This window comes from Colletotrichum chrysophilum (assembly GCF_026319265.1).
Source record: "Colletotrichum chrysophilum strain AFK26 chromosome Unknown scaffold_13, whole genome shotgun sequence".
Lineage (NCBI taxonomy): Eukaryota > Fungi > Ascomycota > Sordariomycetes > Glomerellales > Glomerellaceae > Colletotrichum > Colletotrichum chrysophilum.
Window position 1 is genome coordinate 209,404 of NW_026517300.1, and position 20,653 is coordinate 230,056.

Sequence of the window (20,653 nt, forward strand, 5' to 3'; positions counted from 1 at the left end):
TGCGGCGGTGAGACGGGCGTTTCCAGCTCGCGGGCCGTAGGAAGAGGTCAACAAACTGCCCAAAATCGCAAATCGTCGGCTCCTCATTTGGCATGGGGGGTTCAGTGTTCGGGACATGGCCCGAGCTCCCTGTTGGACGGGGCAGCTGTTAATCCGCCGATAGTGTGTGGCAGGCTTCAGCCAGGGCACCAGCTCTGAGTCGCCTGGAACTGCAGATTGAGGCTGAGAGCAGGGGTCCAATAGAGCTTAAATGACATCACATTTTAGCGGGCTAGTCCCCTGTAGTGGGAGATGGTCAAAATTCATGCGCACGCGACCGCCTGTTTGTTTTTTGACCAGTGACTCGCCAGCTCCGAGACCGCAACAACACACATCTCGAAAGAGAGAGAGAGAACACAAGAAAGGTTGTTGCGGCAGACAATGGAGCAAGACACATGACGCAGACAACATGTCTCTAAGCAATCACCCAAAAGCCTACGGCTCTGCCGCCCTGGCGCTCGCCTTTACGGCCGGCATACTCGTCACGTTGGGCTTCAAGGACTTTTACCCGGATCTCGAGCGCCGCTACCAGCGCCGCCGCACACGAAGGAGGGAAACCGGCGGCTCATCTACGGATCCCTCTAGACGAAGCAGTGCTTTTTGGGGACCGCCGGTGCAGCTGGAGGATCATGAATCGGGATCGGATGCGGACGCCGCGGCGCTCGGCGCATGGAACCCGCCCCTCATCGCCGAGGGCGTCGCGGGGGCCATCGGGAACACGCCGCTCATCAAGATCCGATCTCTAAGTGAGGCCACAGGACGCACGATTCTCGCCAAGGCCGAATTTCTCAACGCCGCGGGAAACACGCCCAAGGACCGTGTTGCGCTGTCCATGATCGAGGCCGGGGAGGCTTCCGGCCTGCTTGTTCCTGGGCGCGGGGACACCATCTACGAGGGAACAGTCGGCAGCACGGGTATCTCGCTGGCGACGCTCGCACGCTCAAAGGGATACCGCGCGCACATCTGCATGCCCAACGACATGGCCATGGAAAAGGTCGACCTGCTCCGCCACCTCGGCGCGACGGTCGAGCGCGTGCCGCCCGCCCCCATCGCATCGCCGGAACACTTTGTCAACCTCGCCCGGCGGCGCGCGGCCGAGCATGCCGCCAGGGCAGGCGATGGCAGCGTCGGATTCTTCGCGGACCAGTTCGAGAGTCCTCACAACTTTGCCGCGCACCTCGCCACCACGGGACCGGAGATCGTATACCAGACCGGCGGCAGGCTCGATGCCTTCGTGGCCGGCGCGGGGACGGGTGGCACCATTGCGGGCGTCGCCAAGTACCTGAAGGAAGAGGCCAAGGTGCCGGGGCTGCAGGTCATCCTGGCGGATCCCCAGGGCAGCGGGCTCTACAACAAGATCCGCCACGGCGTCATGTACTCCAACACGGAGAAGGAGGGCACGCGGCGCAGGCAGCAGGTCGACACGATTGTGGAGGGCATTGGAATCAACCGCATCACGGAGAATTTCGAGGCCGGACGGGAGTTGGTTGACGACGCGATCAAGATCACGGATGAGCAGGCGTGTCGCATGGCGCGGTGGTTGGTGGAGAACGACGGCATCTTCGTCGGCAGCAGCAGCGCTGTCAACTGCGCCGCGGCGTGCGTTGCGGCTTCGCGGTTGCCCGAGGGGAGCCAGGTCGTCACCATCCTCTGCGACTCGGGCACCAGGCATCTCAGCAAGTTTTGGAAGCATGTGGCGGAAATGGGTCTCGAGCAGGACGAACACTCGGCTGATTTGTTCTCCGCTCTCAAGATCGATCCCGCAAAGAAATGAAGAATGTGTATATGATCAATGCCAATGAGACGACGACTCGATGATTCTTAGTAGTCTTAAGATGAATCTATCGAAACCCTCCTCTAGAGTGCAAATCCCCTCGATATGAGCACACCGTAAGAAGCAAGAATGATTGCCCAAGCTTTTGTTTCCGGGGCGTAAGAACGGCTTAAAGCAATGAAAAAGGAGGCCACATTTCCTCATCCCCAACTCCGAACCAACCGAACCGCACTTTCCGAGTGCCAAATGCAAGACCGCCCGTGCTCAGTAACGGGGTATACGCGAAAACACGCCGTCAAGTGGATAAAAAAGAATCGAAACCTCAGCAGCTACGGTTACCGGCTTAAGAAAACTGGAGGCATTGTTAGTCGGTGTCCGCACGAAACATAACAGCCAAGGAATAAGGCTTACCTTCCAGCGGTTACCACAGACAGTGCATTCACAGAAGGTGGTCATAGGCTCATCAGCACTGCGCGTCTGCGCTTGACTGTAGCTGACCTTCTTCTGCTTGCACTTGCCGCAAGTCAGAGCATCACTGATACTCTTCTCCGCCATGGGAACCTGCGCCTTCTTCATGTTCTCCTCTTGGAGCAAGTTCTCCTTCTTGCGCTGCTCGGCAGACTTGAGCTCCTCCTGCGTCATCGCGACGAAGCGATCGGGAGTGATCTTGCCCTCCATAACATTCACACCAAGCTCCTTGTTGGTCTTGACCTTGAGGTTGGAGAACAGAGATCTGACCTTCTCCTTGTAAGGAGCGCCGACACCCTTGAAGTGGGAGAAAGCGGCAGCCTCGACAGCGACAGCCTTAGCGAGGACGTCAGCGACAGATGCTGTGGAGCGGTAGGCGAGGCCGTTGTAAAGGAGCTCGATGCAGGCGTCGCGAACGCTGTCGCCAGTGCGCTTGGTGTCGGCGCCATCTTCCTTGGCACGGCGGTTCTCGGCGTTGCCCTTGAAGGGCTCCTTGGAGCTGCCGGAGGACGAAGGCTTCGGGGCGCTCGCGGTCGTGGGGGAGGGCGCGGCAGGGGAAGATTGCTTCTTGAGCTTGCCCTGCTTCTCCGCCTCAACGAGCTTCTTCCACTTGTGAACCAACTCGGTCGCGGCGCGGGCGATATCCTTGTTCGAGTTCGACCGAAGCTTGCCGACGAAGACACCAGCGCGGGTGGCCTGGGCGATTGTTAATTCCTTCCCAAGCGACAAATACTTGCTTTCATCTTATCGCGAAATAATGAGAGAGAAAAAAAAATCGGATGGGCGATTTTTTTTAAGAATGTGATGATGACGTACTCGAAGCATCTCCTCGGTAGGAGCGGCCTCCTTCTTGAGGCGCTCAAGAAGAGCCAAGGCCGAAGAAGGCGGATCGTTGGCCTGAACGGTCTTGTTGAGCTGCTTGATGCTCGACTCAAGCTCGCGCTGATCCATCGTCATGGTGGGCGATTGTGCGCGCGTTTGTTTCGGGTGGATTGGGGTGTTTGTTGATGGTGTGCACGCAACAGGCTGGTGGGTTTATGGAAAGCGAGGTTTTGGAAGGTGAGGCTAAGTTCCTGACCTCAAAAAGACGTTTGGCATCAATCGCGCCGGAGGCTAAGTGGGGCAGCTGGGTGGTGAGGTCCCGTCGTGTGCAACGTTCCCCGGATTCGGCTCTATGTTTCACCGGACAGGTGGTGGTCCGGACTTTGGGGAGGATGTGCTGCCGCGGGGTGATGCACCATCTGTTATCGCCTGGTCCATGTGACCTGACCAGGGGAAGCGAAGCTTTATCATTGTCGAGTCACGCTGCCACATGGTCCCTGCTGCTGCCAATACAGCGGATTCAGTGGAGGAAGCTACCCACTAAAAGCTACCTTGCCCCCAAACAACAGCTGCCATGCAAGGGGCGCCTGCTGGATCCTATGACGCCAGACCGGGACGTCTGTTGTGAATGTCTGTGAACTTCATCTTTACATCTCATTGTTATAGATCGTCCTTTGTCTGCCTATTTTGCCCAGAACCGTTGTCGAAACCCCTGTTATTAGCTCCCGTCTTATGACTCACTAGCAAGTCTCCAGAACAATCATATTCTCTCTTCCCAACTACATATATACCGAGGCGGTCGCATTTCGCGAACTTTGTATCTATCTCGCCACTGGACGCGGTCAACGCGTTTCCAGGGCATATACGCTCAGCGCTTTCTTGAACGACGGGTCGGGTCGCCCATGGACATCTTTACTCTTGCCAATACTATATATACACAATATTTCTTAGGCTGAGGCCTGTCTGTCATCCCTCAAGCCCTATCAACCTTATCTGCCAACGCGATGCCTTCGCGACGCGAGCAGGAGCTTCCCGTGGAGAGCTCCTGGCGCCTGATTGAAGGCGGCGAAAACGACAGCTTCGACACGTCTATACTCAACGATCTCGAAGACGACGATGGTTTTCAATCAACTGACCCGTCCCAACTTCCTTCGCAGTCTTTCAGCTTCGGCGCTTCCCAAGAGTCGCACCATAGCGTTCAGGACTTTATGAATAAGGCGGATGATGAACGGGTAATCCTCCGCTCTCCGTTCCAGCCTACCGTTCGCCACGACACCAGCCGGACCCCGGATCCTGAGTTTTACATGCCCTCCGTCCACATGAGTTCCGGCTCAGGCACCAGTCCCCGAAACAGCAGCGGCCGGTCCTCGAGGACCATCCGTCCCGGCGACGATTCCTACCAGCTACAGGACGTGCGCCGTCGTGCGATCCGGCAAGCGAGTGGTGAAAGTCCTGTCAAATCTCGACGTGGGGATCCGAGAAGGGGCCGTGGTTACTACGAAGTCCCAGTTGGACAGCCGCGGGCGGTTTCCGAGAGACTATCTGAGAGCCTCCCGAATGCCCTCTTCAACATATTGGCCTGGGTATTCAACATCATCGGTATGGCCCTTGGGTACGTCCAAAAGCCCTTGGCTCTGTGTCTGGCAGTATGGCTCTTCTTCGGCGCATCCATGGTGCTTCAGAACATGGTGACGAAGTCAATATCAACATCTCTCTCCCCGCTTTGCCGCATCCCGGGAGCTGCATATCTAGATCTCCCGTTCTGCCCTTCCCCCGGGCCACTGAACGGCAAGACGCAAGATGCCGAGTCCGCAAACGTCGAGTTTGACGACCTCATGAACGTCCAGTCGCAGTTCGAGCAGGTCCTGGAACGCAGCGCTGATGGCGTCTCATTGCCCATGGAGATGAAGCGCTCTGAATCATCAATACGCGACCTTCGCACCATGGTGCGATACTCGGAACTCCCGCAGCGAGAAGAGCTCGTGCACGAGTTCAACGAGTACGTTGATACGGCGCGCCTGACGGCTGCCGACCTGCAAAAGTTCAACGTCCATGTTGGATCTGCCGTGGACTCGGTAATATCCATCAACCGCTGGACATCCCGATACCTGGATACACTGTCTACCGCGGAAAACGCCGACGTCTCTCTCGTATCCCAATGGACGAACTGGCTCTTTTACCCATTTACTCCGACTGTGACGCCCTTCTCGGAGCGTACGCTGTTGGACAAGTATATCGAACACACGGCTCTCGTGTCAGACCGCATTGCCGGACTCATAGTCGAAGCGCAGGGCGTCCTCCTACTGCTCTCAAAAGCCGAGGAGAGCCTGAACCAGATCTACGAGGTCGTCACGCGCTCCTCAAACTCGGTCAAATCCCGCAGAGACGAGGTCCTCTGGACCATCTGGACACTCGTCGGCGCCAACAACAAGCGCCTCCACAATCTCAACTCGCAGCTCTCACTGCTCCGCCAGGTAGACCGCCAGCGTCTCACAGCCGTGGCGCAGATCTCGGCCCTCATCGTCGACCTCGAGAAGATACAGGCTGGCCTGGGCGACCTCCGCGATCGCGTCGCCGCCCCCGAGCTCGTCCGCGACTCGCCCACCGGCATCCCCCTGACGGTGCACATCGAGACGATTGATCGCGGCGTCGAGCGGCTGGAGGAGGCCAGGCAACGCATCCGCGCCGCCGAAAACGATCGAATCCGGGAGGCGCTGGCGAGAGGCGGCACGAAAGAAGACGACAAGCTCATCGAAGGTCGTGCCCGCTCATGATGATGAGGTCGAATTTGAGGTACCGGAGAAGAGCGTTGCCAAGGAGAATGCCAAGAAGAGCCAAGGAAAAGCCAAGACATGACATGGTGAAAGTTTAGGATATAGTTTCCTCTGCGCAAGTAAACGTGTTTTTGAGATGAGCGGGCGTTCGGATAGAAGCGAGCAAAGTACATTGGATGAGGGACGGCATTGCTTTAGATTCGGATGAAACAACAATAGCAACGATACCATGACTGAAGTCGTGTCTTTTCACCAAGCAATAGATGGAACTCTGTTTTTGGTCTTGGAAGTTTAAAATGGTAATCTTTCATTCAGGATGCGACTCGCTCGTTCCAGGCCGCTGGAAGAAATAGCAAGGCCTGAACTGTCTGCCGTATTCCCTTACTCGCCGTGCAGCTGTCGGCATTCATCACTAAATACTAAACTTTTAATATCACGCATGGCATCCGCCGACCCCGCCGTTGATGCATGTCCTTTCCCTGTAGGGTATATCCAGTCCAAAGATGAGGAGGCCTTCTTGAGAAAACCCCCTTCGAGAAAAAATCCGTCCCAAAATTGTAAAACGCTAAAAGGCTGTGCCGAGCCTGCCGAGTCTAATCGTCGTCGTGAGAAATGAATCAGTCTCCTCGTCACCCAGAGTGGTGGGGCAGCCGCCGGGGAGAGACTGTCGTTAGGCTGTATCGTGTTTCGTCATGTTCCCTTAAAAAGACACTGAAGCAGTCCTGTCTGCCTGACCAATAAAACGCCTGTGCACCATGCAACCCCGAGTTTTGAAATGCTTCGAAAGTGCGGGTCATGAAAACCCTGGAAAGACCTTGACGACGTAGCGCTTCCCTTGAGTACTAGTTAGCAATGATCATTCAACTCGATAGATTGGCAAACGCTTACATATTGGGTTGCGCCCGTCGGGGTCGTCGAGCGGCGTACCCGCCAATGCCCGCATCCGAGCCCGTGCCAAGGCGGAGGGACTCTTACGTCCTTCCGGCTTTGAATGGGTCTGCTTGGTGTCGTCCGAACCGGGCATATGGAGGCGCAGGCCACCCGACTTCCGACGTTTGCCTCGAAGACCGTGATGTGCTGCCGGTGAAGCTTGAGGCGGTCGTGATATGGGTTGAGTAGGCTCCTGACCGCCTGGCTGACTTGAAGGTCGATCTGGATCTTCCTGCTCTTCTTGTGTCGGCTCTAGGGTTGACCTACGAGGGTCTTCCGTCTCTGCCGGTGCAGGGGTGCGTGCGGTTGCTGACTCTTGTGCTGTTTTCGGGGACCTGGAGGTTGTGACGGGCGTCATCGGCGTTTCCTTCGGGGATGATGCCGCTTTGTCCGTGCCGAACAGCCGTCTGCCCCAACTTTTCCCTTTGACCTCCTCTTCCTCGTCATCTGACTCGACGACGATAACCCTCTCTCTCAGCCGTCTAACGGCCCGCTCTCGACGGACCATTCCATTGGTGATCTTAGGGCAATAGTTGCGTGGTAACATGTTCCTCTTGCAAATCGGGCACAAGGAGCTGTTCAAACTCAAAAACTCGTCAATGCACTCCGGATGGAAAATATGCCCGCAAGGCAATTCTCGAATGATGGATTCGCGATCCACGTAGTTTTCGAGGCAAATGTGGCACTGAGGCTGGAAGTTGGTAGCAACGGTGCTGGTGGCGCTATTCACGCTGGATCTGCGGGCTCTTGATTTCGGTGCGGCGGACTCAGAAACGGTACGCTGGCTTCGTGGGGATCGGACAGACTTTGGTGGTCTTGTCGTTGCCGGGCTGCTGACCATTTCCGGCTGAAAGCTGTACGTAAACAGCGGGAAACCTTTGACATGGTTGATCGGCACCGTGATTCGTTTGATACCCATAGCCTCCAGGTCGACCTCTCCACTCAACACTCTCCTTCGTAGTGATATTCTTCGTCTTCTTTGCACTAGATGCATCGTAAGTGATAAACAGGCAATGATGAATATGACGACTCCGACGACCGTAAGGATCCATGTCCACATAGCGGGCACACTATCTCGGTCCTTTACAGTCAACTCGGTCCATATGCGTACATAATCGTTGTCGTGGGGGTCATATATGTCCTGAATCTGGTCTCCGTACGGTATTGACGATAGATTTCCAGAGTATAGACTGAGTTGGCGCATCATCTTGTTGCCTTGGGCGCCGGGAACGGCGAAGATTGGGAAGCGGTTCTGGGTCCGCCATGCGTCGTTGTCGTCGAGATCCCATATTGGCGAATCGGCGCCCTGGGGTTCTCTCGTTGAATTGTTTGGCCTGTAAAAAATGAAGGCACGGATCGGATCGAGTCGGGCAGAGGCGAGATACGCCAGAGTACAGGTGGCGTTGAACCATGGTGCTAGGGCGATGAGGTTGTAGTTTGTGGGAGGTAAAGCTGCCTGGGTGGTTGCGTTTCGGGGGATGATGTCGTACTGCTGCTGGTAACATGGATTCGCGACAGCGAGATCGGGGACGTAGAGAAGGCCTCTGATGATGCCATCTTCGGTATCGGAATTGGTCGAACTCAAAGTGGTGAGGTTCTCGACGATTGTGTCTTGGTATGCTATGTTACTCTGCGCATTCGGTTAGGGGAGAACATCAGTAGACAAGCGACGATGAGGTGACGTACCGAGAGTGATGTGATATTCCTAATAATCGTCGAGGGGATGGTGTTTGCACCTGACCAAACAGGATTACTGAATAGCAGACTGCATCATGGTCAATAACGATACCTTGGACTACGAGGTTAAGAGCCGTAGCGGGGGTAGGCCGGTCTTGATGGGGGGTGGGCAGACGTCGCGTCTGCCCACTGAGGCGCTGTTGGGTATCGTGGCGCTGAAATACATGCTATGGGGTGACGACTGGACAAAAAGCCTCGACGCTGAACAGGAGGGAAACATGCAAAATTGATAGCGACCAAGGGAAGCGACGTTGAAGAAAGGAAGAGGGATTTTGAGGAAAATTGCTGAGACATACACGACATTTCGAATCTGTTCGAGAGCTGTGAGACGTCAGTGGATGATGCCAAGACCGGGGGACTTTGGCACCTCTTGGCCGCGAAAAGGGAGACAACACCAGGCGATTTGGCAGCTGCAGAGAGCAAGTCACAAAGCGTGGCTTCTCGAGCGACATATCGCCGTATAAGGGAGAATATTTATTTGACTTACACATGCTTTCCTCACATGTTAAACTAGGAGGTTGAGGGCATTGAAACCATCAACCTCGCAGAAGAACAGTTGTTTGGCGGCTGCTCTGGGAGGACGGAGGTGAGAGTGAGAGAGGCAGGCGGGTGAGAGGGAAACAGCAGGCGCTGAGGGTGAGAGGCCCGGGAAATTGTCGTGTTCAGGACTCGGGCTGCTCTTGGGATCCAAGGTCGGTCGAGGCGGAATAGAATTCGAGAGGTTGCGGATTGCTGACTGGAGCCTCAAGATCAACGTCTCGAGGGCAGGAGCCGTGTCGGAGCGCGTGGAATTGGGAGTGGTCGAGCAAAGCGAGAGAAGTCAGGAAGAGCTGAGAAAGGGACGAGTGAGGATGAGAGCTGGGGCCCGGCGCGATTTTCAATGCCAAGCGGGGTTCGACAGGTCGTTCCCAGTGCGCTGCAGGAGCACACTGCACATTGATCAAGTCGAGGTGTCGAGGGTGTGGTGGGCGTGCGTGGGTGCCCGTGGTTTGGTAGGTAGCTACGGTATGGGGGTGGGTGGTGGTGGATGGAGGATGACTGACAGCGACAGGCGCAGGAGCGGGAGCGGGAGCAGGAGCAGGCAAGTCAAGACAAGGACGGGCAGGGACGGGCAGGGAAGAGCAAGCAAGCAACCAGAGTGCGGGTTAGAGAAGCAAAACAGCAAAGGCAATTGATTACAGACGATGAGAGAGAGGGCGTCGGTAGCAGTAGTAATATCTCTCAGCAACGTAACGAACTGACCGTAAGGCCCCTTGGGCAGGCCGGACAGGCACTAGGGGCAAGGTCGGAGGAGGTACATGAGATTCTGCGCAACACGGGCTGTACACTGAAGTACCTCGCCAAACATTGGCTTAGGCATTTGTCAATTGTAGGTCAGTCGGCAAGTACGAATGCCTACGGTACGGATACAGGTATTCGTAGGAGGACAGGAGCAGGGGGGCGAGCGAAAGGACAGGACAGGCGCACCGCACCGCACCACCCACACAGCCTCCCTCCCTTGCCTTGTCCTCGTCGTTGAACTCCATAGGCAGCCAGTCTGGTCTTTTTGTTTTGTCGTCCTTCCATGTCATCGTTCCCGTTCATGCCGCTTCGTTGATTTTTGGATGCATTTCCATGTCCAGGTCTCGTCGGCCATCTCTCTCAACATGTTTCTCCGACGGCATGCAGCTTGATCTTCATTCCTGCGTGAATCTTGCGCGGCTCGTTACATCCGCATCTCCCTCAGTCTGGTTCCTGACTCTCACACTCTCCACTGACACACCGAGTACCTGCTGTTGCCAGGAACGGATAGGCAGGTCCACCTGTCGACGCTGAGCACTGGACAGTGGTGGACCGGGTCACGGCTGGGTGCTGCGCAGAAGGGGAGGTACGAGAGTGTGAGTGCGAGGGCGAGGGCGAGGGCGAGGGCGAGGGTGCGACTGAGAAGATGGTGGGTGGGGTCCGATGGAGCCGTGAGAGTTCTCCGGTAGCCAGTGAGAAGCCGCTCATCCGCGTCGACGCAGGTAGCCGAGTTAAGGCCCCATGCTGCGGACGCCCAGTGTGGCACCCGACTGACCGTCTCCGCTAACAGAGGATACTCGTACCCCGTCCGCAGGAGCAGCCCGTAGAAAAAGAAGCGCGATGCTGCTGCAGGCTGCAGACTCAGAGCCGACCAACCGACATTTGAATGCCAGCGGCAGCCACGGCACACGGGCGGCACCACCAGAAACCAACACTCCAACCACCAAAACGGCAGCGGCACGCCCTAAACCTCCCTAAAACCTCGACCCAACCCTCCGTTCTCGTCTGCCAAACAGCCACTGAAGTTGCCGCTCTTGCCGTTGTTGTTTGTCTCAATGTCTCGACATGCACAACCCCTCCAACAAAGCTTTCCACTGAGGTGTACCTGCCTACCTCATGCTCATCTCCCTCGCTGCTTGCTGGCTGCCTCATCATGCACTCGCCCGACACCCGACGCCCGGCGAATCGGACGTCAATGGAACTTCGCTCTCGTCGCTAAGCTTTTTGTTGCCTCGAAGCTTGTCTGTCTGATCTTTCTGCTAAATCGAACTGCCCCGTCTCCCGTCGCCCCGGTCCTCTCCTCTTCCTGGTCGTTACATCCAAAAACATTGCTACACAGAGATCTCTCGGGTCACCCAGGCCGGCTCCGAGGCCTTGCCCAACAGACGTCACCTACTGGCCCTCGCCAACGACCAAGCTGAGGTGAAAAAAGAAACGGCTTCTCCGTCTTTGTCTCTCGTTCCCTACCTACCTACCTCCCCATGTGCCACAAATACCTGCCTGCCCCAAGGTCTCGCCAATCCCGCTAAACAAGCAGGTCATTCGGTGCGGAAGAGGGAACCTGCTCAGTGTCTTAGCGCGGAGGAAAAGACCCTACCTTAGCCTCATCACCTCGGGGCACGTCGCTGGGTCCGGAGACAGGCACCAACAGTCCCCGGTCTTCTCGCACTACCTAGCCAAACTACTTGCCTACCGTCAATAACTACAAAGTACTCTGTACTAAGGTAGGTAGGTGGAACACCTCAATCAGGACCGCCTCCAGCTCAGTCTGCAGATCTCTGGAGAATGTCTGCCTCCCGCTCTCCTCTCTCTCGGTCTCGAAACCCTCCCTCAATGAGAATTTAACTTTCTGTCTCATCAAGGACCCGGTCCTCCCAGACGGCAACTTGTGCCGACTGTTCCAGACTCGACATGCACCGACTGATGTCTAGTGACAGTTAGACGATGTCCGACCGGTTCTCTCGGCATTCACTCACTTGGGGTTCCCAGCAATACGGCACCCTTCGCGTGCTTCTCTATCCCAATAGACCCTCTTCTTGCAGACCGTCACACAAGTGACACAAGCCCATCTGCCCTCGGTTGCATATCTTCCATCTCATGCCACGCTTGGGAGAGGATCGTATCGTACGATGCGACCAATGGAACCACGCATCCTGAGATGACTAGCTTGCCCGCCCTCGATATCGTTGTCGCTACAAGTATCAAAATGGGTGGGCGCAAGAGTCCAACGGCACAAGCAGGCCGCGGACGGTTTAAACGGCAACAACGTGCATGCGCCGCCAGACCGCTTCTGATAGACAATCGACTATCGGACACCCATCTTGCGTGGCCTGCGTCCCACGTCCCGGTTTTGGCCAGTGCCACACAAGTTACAATACAAGATGACGATTGCCAGCGCCCAGGAATCCTACGATAGACGTCCCGCTGCGAGTCAATTCGCGGGAAAGGCTTCTAGCAACTGTACACCCTTCTAGCTTCGATCGCTAACCGCCAATGCGCCTTGGCATCCCCATACAAGTCTCGGAATCTTTCAATCTTCGGACGCTTGTGGTGCTTAAGCTGAAATCTGTCAGCGACCAACTGTCCTTCCGCAGGCCTTGTCAGCAGTTGTAGGTCACAGCGCTTGTGTATTTTCTGGCGTCTTGATTCAATGTCGACCAAGTGCATGAGAGGAGCGCAGGGTACCCCTCACAGACACAACGCCCGGGCAGACGTCATTGAAACATTGGCTGTTCGCCCGGTTAGATCCACCAGGACAGGGCAGGACAGGGGCAACGGCTCCCGCCAGTTCTTTGGGAAATGTGCCGTTCAATCATAGCCTGGCAGATAGCGAAGCTTGTCGAAACTGCTCTAGTCTCGAGGAGATTTTCAGAGGCTGGTCAATCATCGACATCGCTCGCTCTGTACGGATACCTACCAGCCGCATTGACACTACGCGCCGAAGATGCCGGTCTACCGCTTGCCGTCGCTTGTCCTGCGTTTCTTCCACTGTCTACGCTGCCTTCGGCATCTTACAGGCTCCCGGCCGCGACCTGGCGCCCCGTCCCCCTTGTCGAAAGCGGCACATAAACCCGAACATCACTTCTACGTCATGTGAGTTCAAACGTCTGATTCGCCGGCGCGTCTCGGTTGGCTGCCACATAGAAACGCCTGCGAAAGAAGGAAACCATTCTGGCGAGTTGGCAAGCACTTGCACCAAAGACCGCGCGGCCTCTCGTTGGCGACGTGCCTGCGACAAAAGATGATTTGCCCCCTTGGGGCAGTGCCCAACGACAAGGCCTTGGGTGCAATGTCGCTTTCATCGAGCATCTTGGCTTTATCTTGGCTGCCCTCGTCTTGGGGGCTGCTGGGTGTTGTAGCTTCACAAGAAGCGGGTTGCCCGTCTACTGCCCAGCCCACAGCCACCGTTGATATCCATTTTGCTCACGGCAGTCATGTCGGAGGGTAGTAAACGGGCTAGTGCAGCCCTGCTTTTGAGATGCCAAGCTGTACCGGCGAACCCTGTCAGCAATGGAAATTGAAGAAGCTATTCGACCTACTGCAGCTGCGGCTTGGCAGCCCGGGGCGCTCAGTTCTCATCAGAGTTGTGTACTCTGTACGCCGAGTCGCTTTCACCATCCCATCTCGCCCTGAGTCTTGGGACAAAAGGCTGTGCTCTGCTGATGGAGTCGTAGCCCACCTCGCGACCTAGGAGTAAGCACGTTCATGCACCAAGTGCAGTTAGGTGCCTAGTTCTGGGAGTTTGGCTTGACGTCCCCGTTGTACGCTTCTTGTATTCAACTACCTATAATAACCTTGATATCAACGTGATGGAAGGAGCACGCCACAGCGCATGGCTTCATCATTCCAGGCAGGGTCTGCAGGACGAGGCGCATCTAGTTCCGCCTGCACCCGCTCTTGGCCGTGATCTCGGCCGGGCACGACACCTCCTTGAAGGACACGCTCGGGTTGTCGGCACCCTGGAACCAATCGAACCGCCAGTAGCATCCGGCCTTGAGCTTCTCCGGGAACCCGTCGCACTCGGAGCGGGAGCTGACGCCCCCATATCGCTGGCCCCACCCGTTCGGCGGCGCTCCGTACTGATCGGTGCACGCGTTGAACTGTCCCACGCCGCCGCCGGGGATCTGTAACCATGTCAGTGGCTGGTCGGTACTACTAGTATTCTAGCGGTGCTCCGTAAGTTGCGTCGAGCCGATGTAATAGTGGGGCATATGTCCGGGTCTCGGAGATCGGGGCGCCAGGACGGTGATCATCGGGCCCGGTCCCGATCCGCCCCGTCCAACCTTCTATCCACCCAAGGAGAGAGAAAGAAACCCATATAGAACAAGAGAAAGTGTCTAACTCACAGCAAGATCAAAGTGATTCTGCCCCAAATCGCCCCCGGTATTCGTGGCCTGCACAACCATCTTCTTCCCGCTCACCGGCCCGCTCGTGAACGTGAGCTCGTAGCACGCGCAGCACCACGACGCCTCCGTCCCGCCCGAGATCCGCACCGCCGCCCAGCCGTACGCCAGGCTGTCGCTGACGGCCCACGGCGAGTTCGAGCTGCACATGTACGCCGACCCGCCCGCGTCGCAGCCCGACTTGGTGGCCCCGCCGTCGTTGAGCCGGTTGTCGTTGCGGTCGCACGTGCCGACGGGCCCGGCGGCGAGGGAGGCCTTCCCGGGCCACGCGCACGACGGCTTGCAGCAGTCCCAGTAGCGCGTCGTGGAGCCGGTGCCCGAGGCCTGGGAGGCGGCGAGGGGGAGCAGGGAGAGAAGCGAGACGAGGGCTTGCGTGGGATGCATCTTTTTGTTTTTTCTCTTTCTTGTGGGCTGATTGCAACTTTTGGTGATTTGTTCGAGGGTGCCTTCTGGCGGTCGAGATGAGATGTTGAAGAAGGTTTTTGGGTATGTGTATATATAGTTATCCTGGGCTTGCTAGAGGGTTTCAGTCGGATTGAGAGTTTTGTTATATAATTACAGGCGGGAGAGCAATATATTAAAACCATGGACAAACTACACATGACCTATATCATACCGAGAGATCCTTTTTCTAAGTTGCTTTCAAAGTGAAAAGGACGGGGAAGACCTGCCCGACCAGCCGACACCATATTGCCGGTACCAAATAACACACAAACTGATTTGCCTCGTGCCGTCCGCAAAACCTGCCTCGATCGAGCCGAAAATCAGTCCGTGGACGCCGGACACACCACCGACTAATACAAGGCCAATATAACCAGGGGCGGCGGCACCCCAGGAGACAAGCCCGTGGTTCTGGCAATTTAGCAGAAACCACGCTTCCGGGGCCTCGTGTGAGCTCAAATTTGCGATCTAGGCCGATTCATCCAAACGGAGAAATGTTCCGACGGCAGTCGCGCCGATGGGTGCTTTGGTTTCCCCGCAATCGTCAACGTTCGCCAGGGGTAGATGGGATGCAGAGCAGAGTAAGGTAGGATCCGGAGCTGCGAGAGAAAAACCTCCATGGGGCAAGAGATCAGCCGGGTAATTCTTACATGGCTGAGAAGATTTTATACATCCGGCTGATAGTGGGACTTTTGAGGACCGGCGTCATAAGTTGTTGTCCCATGTTCAAAGGAGTTATTCTGTCACTGACCACGTTTATAAATTTATACACCGCGACATGACGGCTTTTAAACGCTGCAATGTGTGGTAAATCAGTTTCGCAGGGCGCACAACGTTATGACGATGGGAATGCGTACAAGAAAAGACGACATGAGCGGGTGTTAAAAGCGACGCCGAGTTGCACGAGAGGCAGGTCTTCAGACGACGTCAGCATGTCACTTGCACCGAGGCAATTATCAACGGCATCATCAAGTCACTACAAAATCAAACAACAGTGTAATCTTCTGAAATCAAGACTTTTCGTTATTGAGCTTCGTTAACCTGTATCATCAACCGCCCCCACCTACTCCAGTTAAAAGCCAGTCCATATCGACAACCAAAAGCAACTAGCATCGGGTCTGCGTGAACCCATGTCTAGGTGATTCAACAGCAGCAGTTCTACCATCTGCGGTTGTTGTTGTTGTCGCCGAAGCTCTCGGCAACCTTGCCGATGAACTCGCCGAAGCCACCGCCGCCCTCACGACGCTCATCGTCGTCTTCATCACGGCGTCGGCCGTGGTGCTCCTCCCGGCCGCCATAGCCACCCTCCTGACGACCACCGTAGCCGCCTTCTTGGCGTCCGTAACCGCCCTCATCATCGCGGCGGCCTCCGTAGCCACCACCGCCGCCGCTGCCGTAGCTCTCTTCCTGACGACCGTAACCGCCGCCGCCACCACCACCGTAGCCGCCCTCGTCATGGCGACGACCACCGCCGTAGCCACCTTCATCCTCGCGGCGACCACCCCCGTAGCCTCCACCTCCACCGTAGCTCTCCTCCTGACGACCGTAGCTGCTTTCCTCGTGGCGACGGCCACCCCCGTAGCCACCCTCGTCGTCGCGTCGACCGCCTCCGTATCCGCCCTCATCATGACGACGGCCGCCGTAGCCTCCCTCGTCCTCGTCGCGTCGGTTTCCACCGCCGTAGCCACCGCCGGTGCTGCCCTCATAGCGGTGAGTCTCGGTGCGCTGCTCGTATCCACCGCCATAGGAAGGTCTAGTCTCTGTGGTCTCTTGGTACTCGTAGCCGCTGGCCTGACGTCCGCCTTGGGTGTCCTCCTGCTCGTAGCGACGGTACTCGGAGCGGCCTCCACCGCCAGAGTACTGAGTCTCCTTATACTCAGCCTGGCCGTACTTGTTGCCATGGTGGCCATACTCAGTCTGAGTCTGCGTGTAGTTACCCTCGTCGTCGCGACGGCTGCTGTGGCGAGACTCGGTCTCGTCCTTCTTGAAAACACCGCCAAGGATAGAGCCGATGAGTCCGCCAGCACCTCCACCACCACTGGACTCCTCTTCCTCCTGCTGGTGCTTGTATTGGGGGATCTTAACGCCAGCTTGCTGCTGCACCAGGCCGGCAATGGCGCCAGAAGCACCCTCAAGAAGGGCGCCGGCAGCCTGGTCGGCAACCTTGTCCTCCCAGTTCTTGGGCTCGCCGAACTGCTTGCGCATGTGAAGCTTTCCACTGCAGCCGTGGCCGTGGCCAGTGTCGTGCTCGCCCTCCTTGTGGTTCTCTCCCCGCTGAACGCCCTCACGGCTCAGTTTGCGGCGGTAGTCATCCTGCTGGTTTCTATCCATGTTGTTCCACCACTCCTCAACGAAGCGGAAGATCTTCTGACGTCCCTCTGTCGCGCCATCCTCGCCCATATCGCGCTGAGCGGGGTGGTGCATGACGCCGAAGATGATGCGGTTGATGGTGCGGTTAACATCAACACCCTCATCATCAATGGCCTCCATCAGCTGAGGCACAACCCACTGCACAGTCAGAGCAGCGCAGCGGCCAGCAATCTCGTTCAGAATCTGAAAGTGGATCAGCTTAAATGCCTCTCAGCACCGAGGGACATAGGTAATTACTTACGTTGGTAAAGTGGTCCTTGGACAGCATAGAGTGAGTGGGGTCGGTGCTGCAGTCATCATCGAAGACGACGTGCTGCTCCTTCTCACTGCTCTCGATAATCTCGGCAGAACCAGTGCGCAGCTCGTTGCGGATCTGGTTGATGACAGGGATGATGAAGGGGGCAATGAGAGAGAAGACAAACTTGGAGAGCTGCTCCTCAAGCTGCTCCAGAATCTTGGGCAGGACGGGAATCTTCTCAATGGCCTCGCTGATGCCCTGCAGAATCTCGTCGTGGAACTGAATGGCAGGCATGATCTGCTTGAAAACGTTCTGGATGTACTGAGTGAACTCCTCAGGGTCTCTGGGAGAGACCTGCATGTTCTGGAGCTGCGACTCGGCAGCGCTGCTCTGGAGCTCATCCACCCGGTTGCTCTGGTGCTTACCGCCAAAGATACCATCGGGAATCATGTCCAGCAAGTTGCGCAGGATGCTGGTGTCGTTGTTCTTGCTCTCCTGAAGGGTGCCCTCGAGCTCCTCAATCTCATTTTGAGTGAGCTTGTCAGAGACTGTGTGATAGGATTAGCTAGGCTCAGCCGATGAGATCTCGATAAACCTACCCTCGCCAGTAACGGAGTGCAGGAAGTCAACACCACCGAAAGTGCCAGTGACAATCGGATAGACCTCGTCTCTAGCGCCCTCAAGTCTAATGCGGGTGTCTCTGCCGACGTGGGGGAATGTGTCGCGTTCGCCCATCTCGATGAGGGCCAGCTCGGTGTAGTTGCTGTGCGCGAAGAAGTCTGCGAGCCGCAATATTGTTAGTAACCTTACAGCTGAGGGTATAAATGTCCAGTATCGTACCTTCCAAGCAGTGCAGACCGGTACCCATCAGGCGCATCGCCTCGTAGAGATCGGCCTCGTTCTTGTTGCGACCGTATCCTCGGGCGAGCTCGATGCAGGTGGCGAAGAGCTTGCGGACGTGAGCGGCAGAGGTCATGATGCCGGCCTGCTCGTTCGCAATGTAGTTCTTCATACCGGTGCGCTCGTCGATGCCAAGCTCAACACCCTCGTCAACGGGGCCTCTAAGGCGACGGTCGTACTGGCGGGCATCGATGTTGTCGGCGTAGTTCTTGGGGTTGTCGATGTGGTCCTCGGGGCGGTAGCAGCCCAGTCTGTCGGCCGTGACCTCGAACTCCCTGGATCCGTAGCCGAAGCTGAGGAATCCTAGGACGCAGAGGAGCAGGCGGATGGCCTCGGCGGAGACGGACTTGACGGTACCGACGTCAATTGCTTGGGAGTAGTCTCTCAGCCAGTTGCCGAAGTAGACACGGGAGACCATCATCTTGGTGAACTTCTTGCCGTTCATGGAGCGGGCCATCGCGAGCGTGAGGAGCGCATCTTCAATGTCGCCGTGGCGCCCTGGTTTACCGCACGGTCAGCGTCTATAGCTAGCAACAGGTGAATGGAAATAAGCTCACAGTTCTGGCCCTCGATCTTGGAGATGCCGGCGATGTTGCCAGCTCCGAAGGCGTGGGCCGGCCGGGAGAACCAGACCAGCACGATCAGGCCGACCAGCAATGGGTAGGACCTGGCGTCGAGCATGATGACTTTTACCTCGTATCTCCTCTCTCTTGTTGTTTTAGTTGGGGGGTATCTTGTTTGTAGTTCTGTAGAGACAGCTTAGTGGTTGGGTCAAGCGGGGCAGAGTTTGCAGGAGAGCAGATTTGGTGAATGATGGAGGGAGGGAGGAGAGGTTATGAAATAGGTAAGGTAGGCAAGGAGGACGGGAGGTTATGACACGGCCAAGGGGTGAAGAAAAGGAGGGGCCCTTTGACGGTTCAGAGGCGGTGGAGGGGCAACACGAAGGACGTTACTGCGGTATTCCAAGGCTGGCTGGGTTGGGGACGTCGAGTGTCTGGTCTGGCATGGAGAAACTTGGAAGTCGGAGCTATCAGAAGCCAGAATGACAATCAAACAGCGGACGGTGCTCCAGTAACGCAGCAGAGGCCAGGCCAGATCCAGGCCAGTCCAATCCGCGATCTGATGCTTGTGTCTGTCTGCCCCTCCCTCCCACCTCTCACATCCCACCTGCCAGCGTCAAAGAGGGACTGGAGGTGGTCTGTGGTCCAAGCCCCAGGTGCCATGGCATCATACTACTGCGCAATAGCTGCTGCCAAGACAATCCCCCACCAATGCCAGCGGACTGTGTAGAGGGGCTTGCGGATGCCGATTGGGAGCTTGAATCAAGACAGGGGGATGGTTGCGAGTTTGGTGAATTGCTGGACGGCGGCGCTGAGAGCACGGGTACCTGGGAGCTGTAGGGAACTTACATACACGAATGAGGTATCTGAGGTAGCCGGCGACTGGCGGTACGCGGTAGATGCACGTCGGAATGGGGCAGGGGTCTGCATCAAGCTCAAGCCAGCTGTGGATTCGGTAGGTGATCGTCGGTCCTCGGGATGCTGTTGTGCTTAACTGTCCGGCGGGCGCGTCAGACAGACCTTGGCCAGCTGAAGGCTGTGTGAGGTGAACCGCGAAGAGAGAAAGCACGGTGCCTTGCTGTGACTTGGTTTGCGTGTCCAGATACCAGGAAATATGATAATTTGTGGCCGCCGATGGTTTGATAACGCCTGCGGGTGTTGGTGAGATGACGCAGTCTTAGTTTGCACCCGATGACAGTCTAGGTACAGTTCTTTTTTTCCTTCACGCTCTATCTGAACGACGGCGGAAGGCGCACACCTCAACACGGATAGCAGGAAGGTACATCTTAACACGGTGCTAATTCGCACCTCAAAGTAAGGTGGAATTGGAAGCTGCAGATACGTCCCAGGACTTTCCATTTTCCTCGAGACAGGGTCATCTCATCAGCTGTTTTTTCTTCACCCGAAAATGCTTTATGGTGTGGGTAACCACTGGGGTCAATGATGCGCAAACAAGCTCAGTCTCGGATGAGCAATCGACAGCTGCTCGCCCTGGCCAGCGTTCATACTTTCAGCGAGGGCTGAGGCGAACCCAAACTGAAAATAGGAAACTGAAGACCACCTTTCTTCGGATGGCCACGAACCCTGTCACGTCCATCTCTCGTCTTGTGCCTGGCGTGCTGGCGTCGTCGGGTGCTGGGCCTGCCTGCCATCTGCGCGGCGGCAGAGGGCGACCGCTGCCCGCATGCCGCCAGTGCTTTTACCTCATCGCGGCTGTTGGAGGGTCGCGGGGTTGGCCCGCTGCCAATGGGCTGCCTCCAGCGAGCTGAGGTCCCCATCAAAACCGATGGGGGTCGCGTTTCAAAACGGGATGAGACGGTCGGCGCGGTCAAGGCCAGCTCCCAGGAAAGGGAAGGGAAGGGAAGGGGATGGGAGGGGCTTTCACCTGGTGTCACGGGAGGAGGGGCAGCTTTTGC

General features: G+C 56.7%; 6 protein-coding genes across 6 annotated transcripts; 2 read left to right on the plus strand and 4 right to left on the minus strand.

Annotated features, from left to right (window-relative positions):
* Positions 1 to 448: 448 nt before the first annotated feature.
* CYS12 (Cysteine synthase 2) lies at positions 449 to 1,813 on the plus strand (the record flags this gene model as incomplete). Its single annotated transcript, XM_053175502.1, has 1 exon — positions 449 to 1,813. The coding sequence occupies one exon, from the start codon at positions 449 to 451 to the stop codon at positions 1,811 to 1,813; it is 1,365 nt and encodes a 454-aa protein (XP_053040506.1).
* Positions 1,814 to 2,156: 343 nt separating this feature from the next.
* Positions 2,157 to 3,238, minus strand: COL26b_002588 (uncharacterized protein; the record flags this gene model as incomplete). The annotated part of the gene is made up of 3 exons (XM_053175503.1): positions 2,157 to 2,165; positions 2,225 to 2,977; positions 3,098 to 3,238. The coding sequence occupies 3 exons, from the start codon at positions 3,236 to 3,238 to the stop codon at positions 2,157 to 2,159; spliced, it is 903 nt and encodes a 300-aa protein (XP_053040507.1).
* Positions 3,239 to 4,107: 869 nt separating this feature from the next.
* COL26b_002589 (uncharacterized protein) lies at positions 4,108 to 5,877 on the plus strand (the record flags this gene model as incomplete). Its single annotated transcript, XM_053175504.1, has 1 exon — positions 4,108 to 5,877. One exon carries the CDS (start codon positions 4,108 to 4,110, stop codon positions 5,875 to 5,877), a length of 1,770 nt encoding a protein of 589 aa, XP_053040508.1.
* Positions 5,878 to 7,749: 1,872 nt separating this feature from the next.
* Positions 7,750 to 8,710, minus strand: COL26b_002590 (uncharacterized protein; the record flags this gene model as incomplete). Its single annotated transcript, XM_053175505.1, has 3 exons — positions 7,750 to 7,791; positions 7,919 to 8,437; positions 8,675 to 8,710. 3 exons carry the CDS (start codon positions 8,708 to 8,710, stop codon positions 7,750 to 7,752), a joined length of 597 nt encoding a protein of 198 aa, XP_053040509.1.
* A 4,990-nt stretch (positions 8,711 to 13,700) lies between these two features.
* On the minus strand, positions 13,701 to 14,612 carry COL26b_002591 (uncharacterized protein; the record flags this gene model as incomplete). Its single annotated transcript, XM_053175506.1, has 2 exons — positions 13,701 to 13,949; positions 14,172 to 14,612. The coding sequence occupies 2 exons, from the start codon at positions 14,610 to 14,612 to the stop codon at positions 13,701 to 13,703; spliced, it is 690 nt and encodes a 229-aa protein (XP_053040510.1).
* Positions 14,613 to 15,827: 1,215 nt separating this feature from the next.
* COL26b_002592 (uncharacterized protein) lies at positions 15,828 to 18,858 on the minus strand (the record flags this gene model as incomplete). The annotated part of the gene is made up of 5 exons (XM_053175507.1): positions 15,828 to 17,222; positions 17,281 to 17,825; positions 17,877 to 18,056; positions 18,118 to 18,675; positions 18,735 to 18,858. The coding sequence occupies 5 exons, from the start codon at positions 18,856 to 18,858 to the stop codon at positions 15,828 to 15,830; spliced, it is 2,802 nt and encodes a 933-aa protein (XP_053040511.1).
* Between the last annotated feature and the right edge of the window lie 1,795 nt (positions 18,859 to 20,653).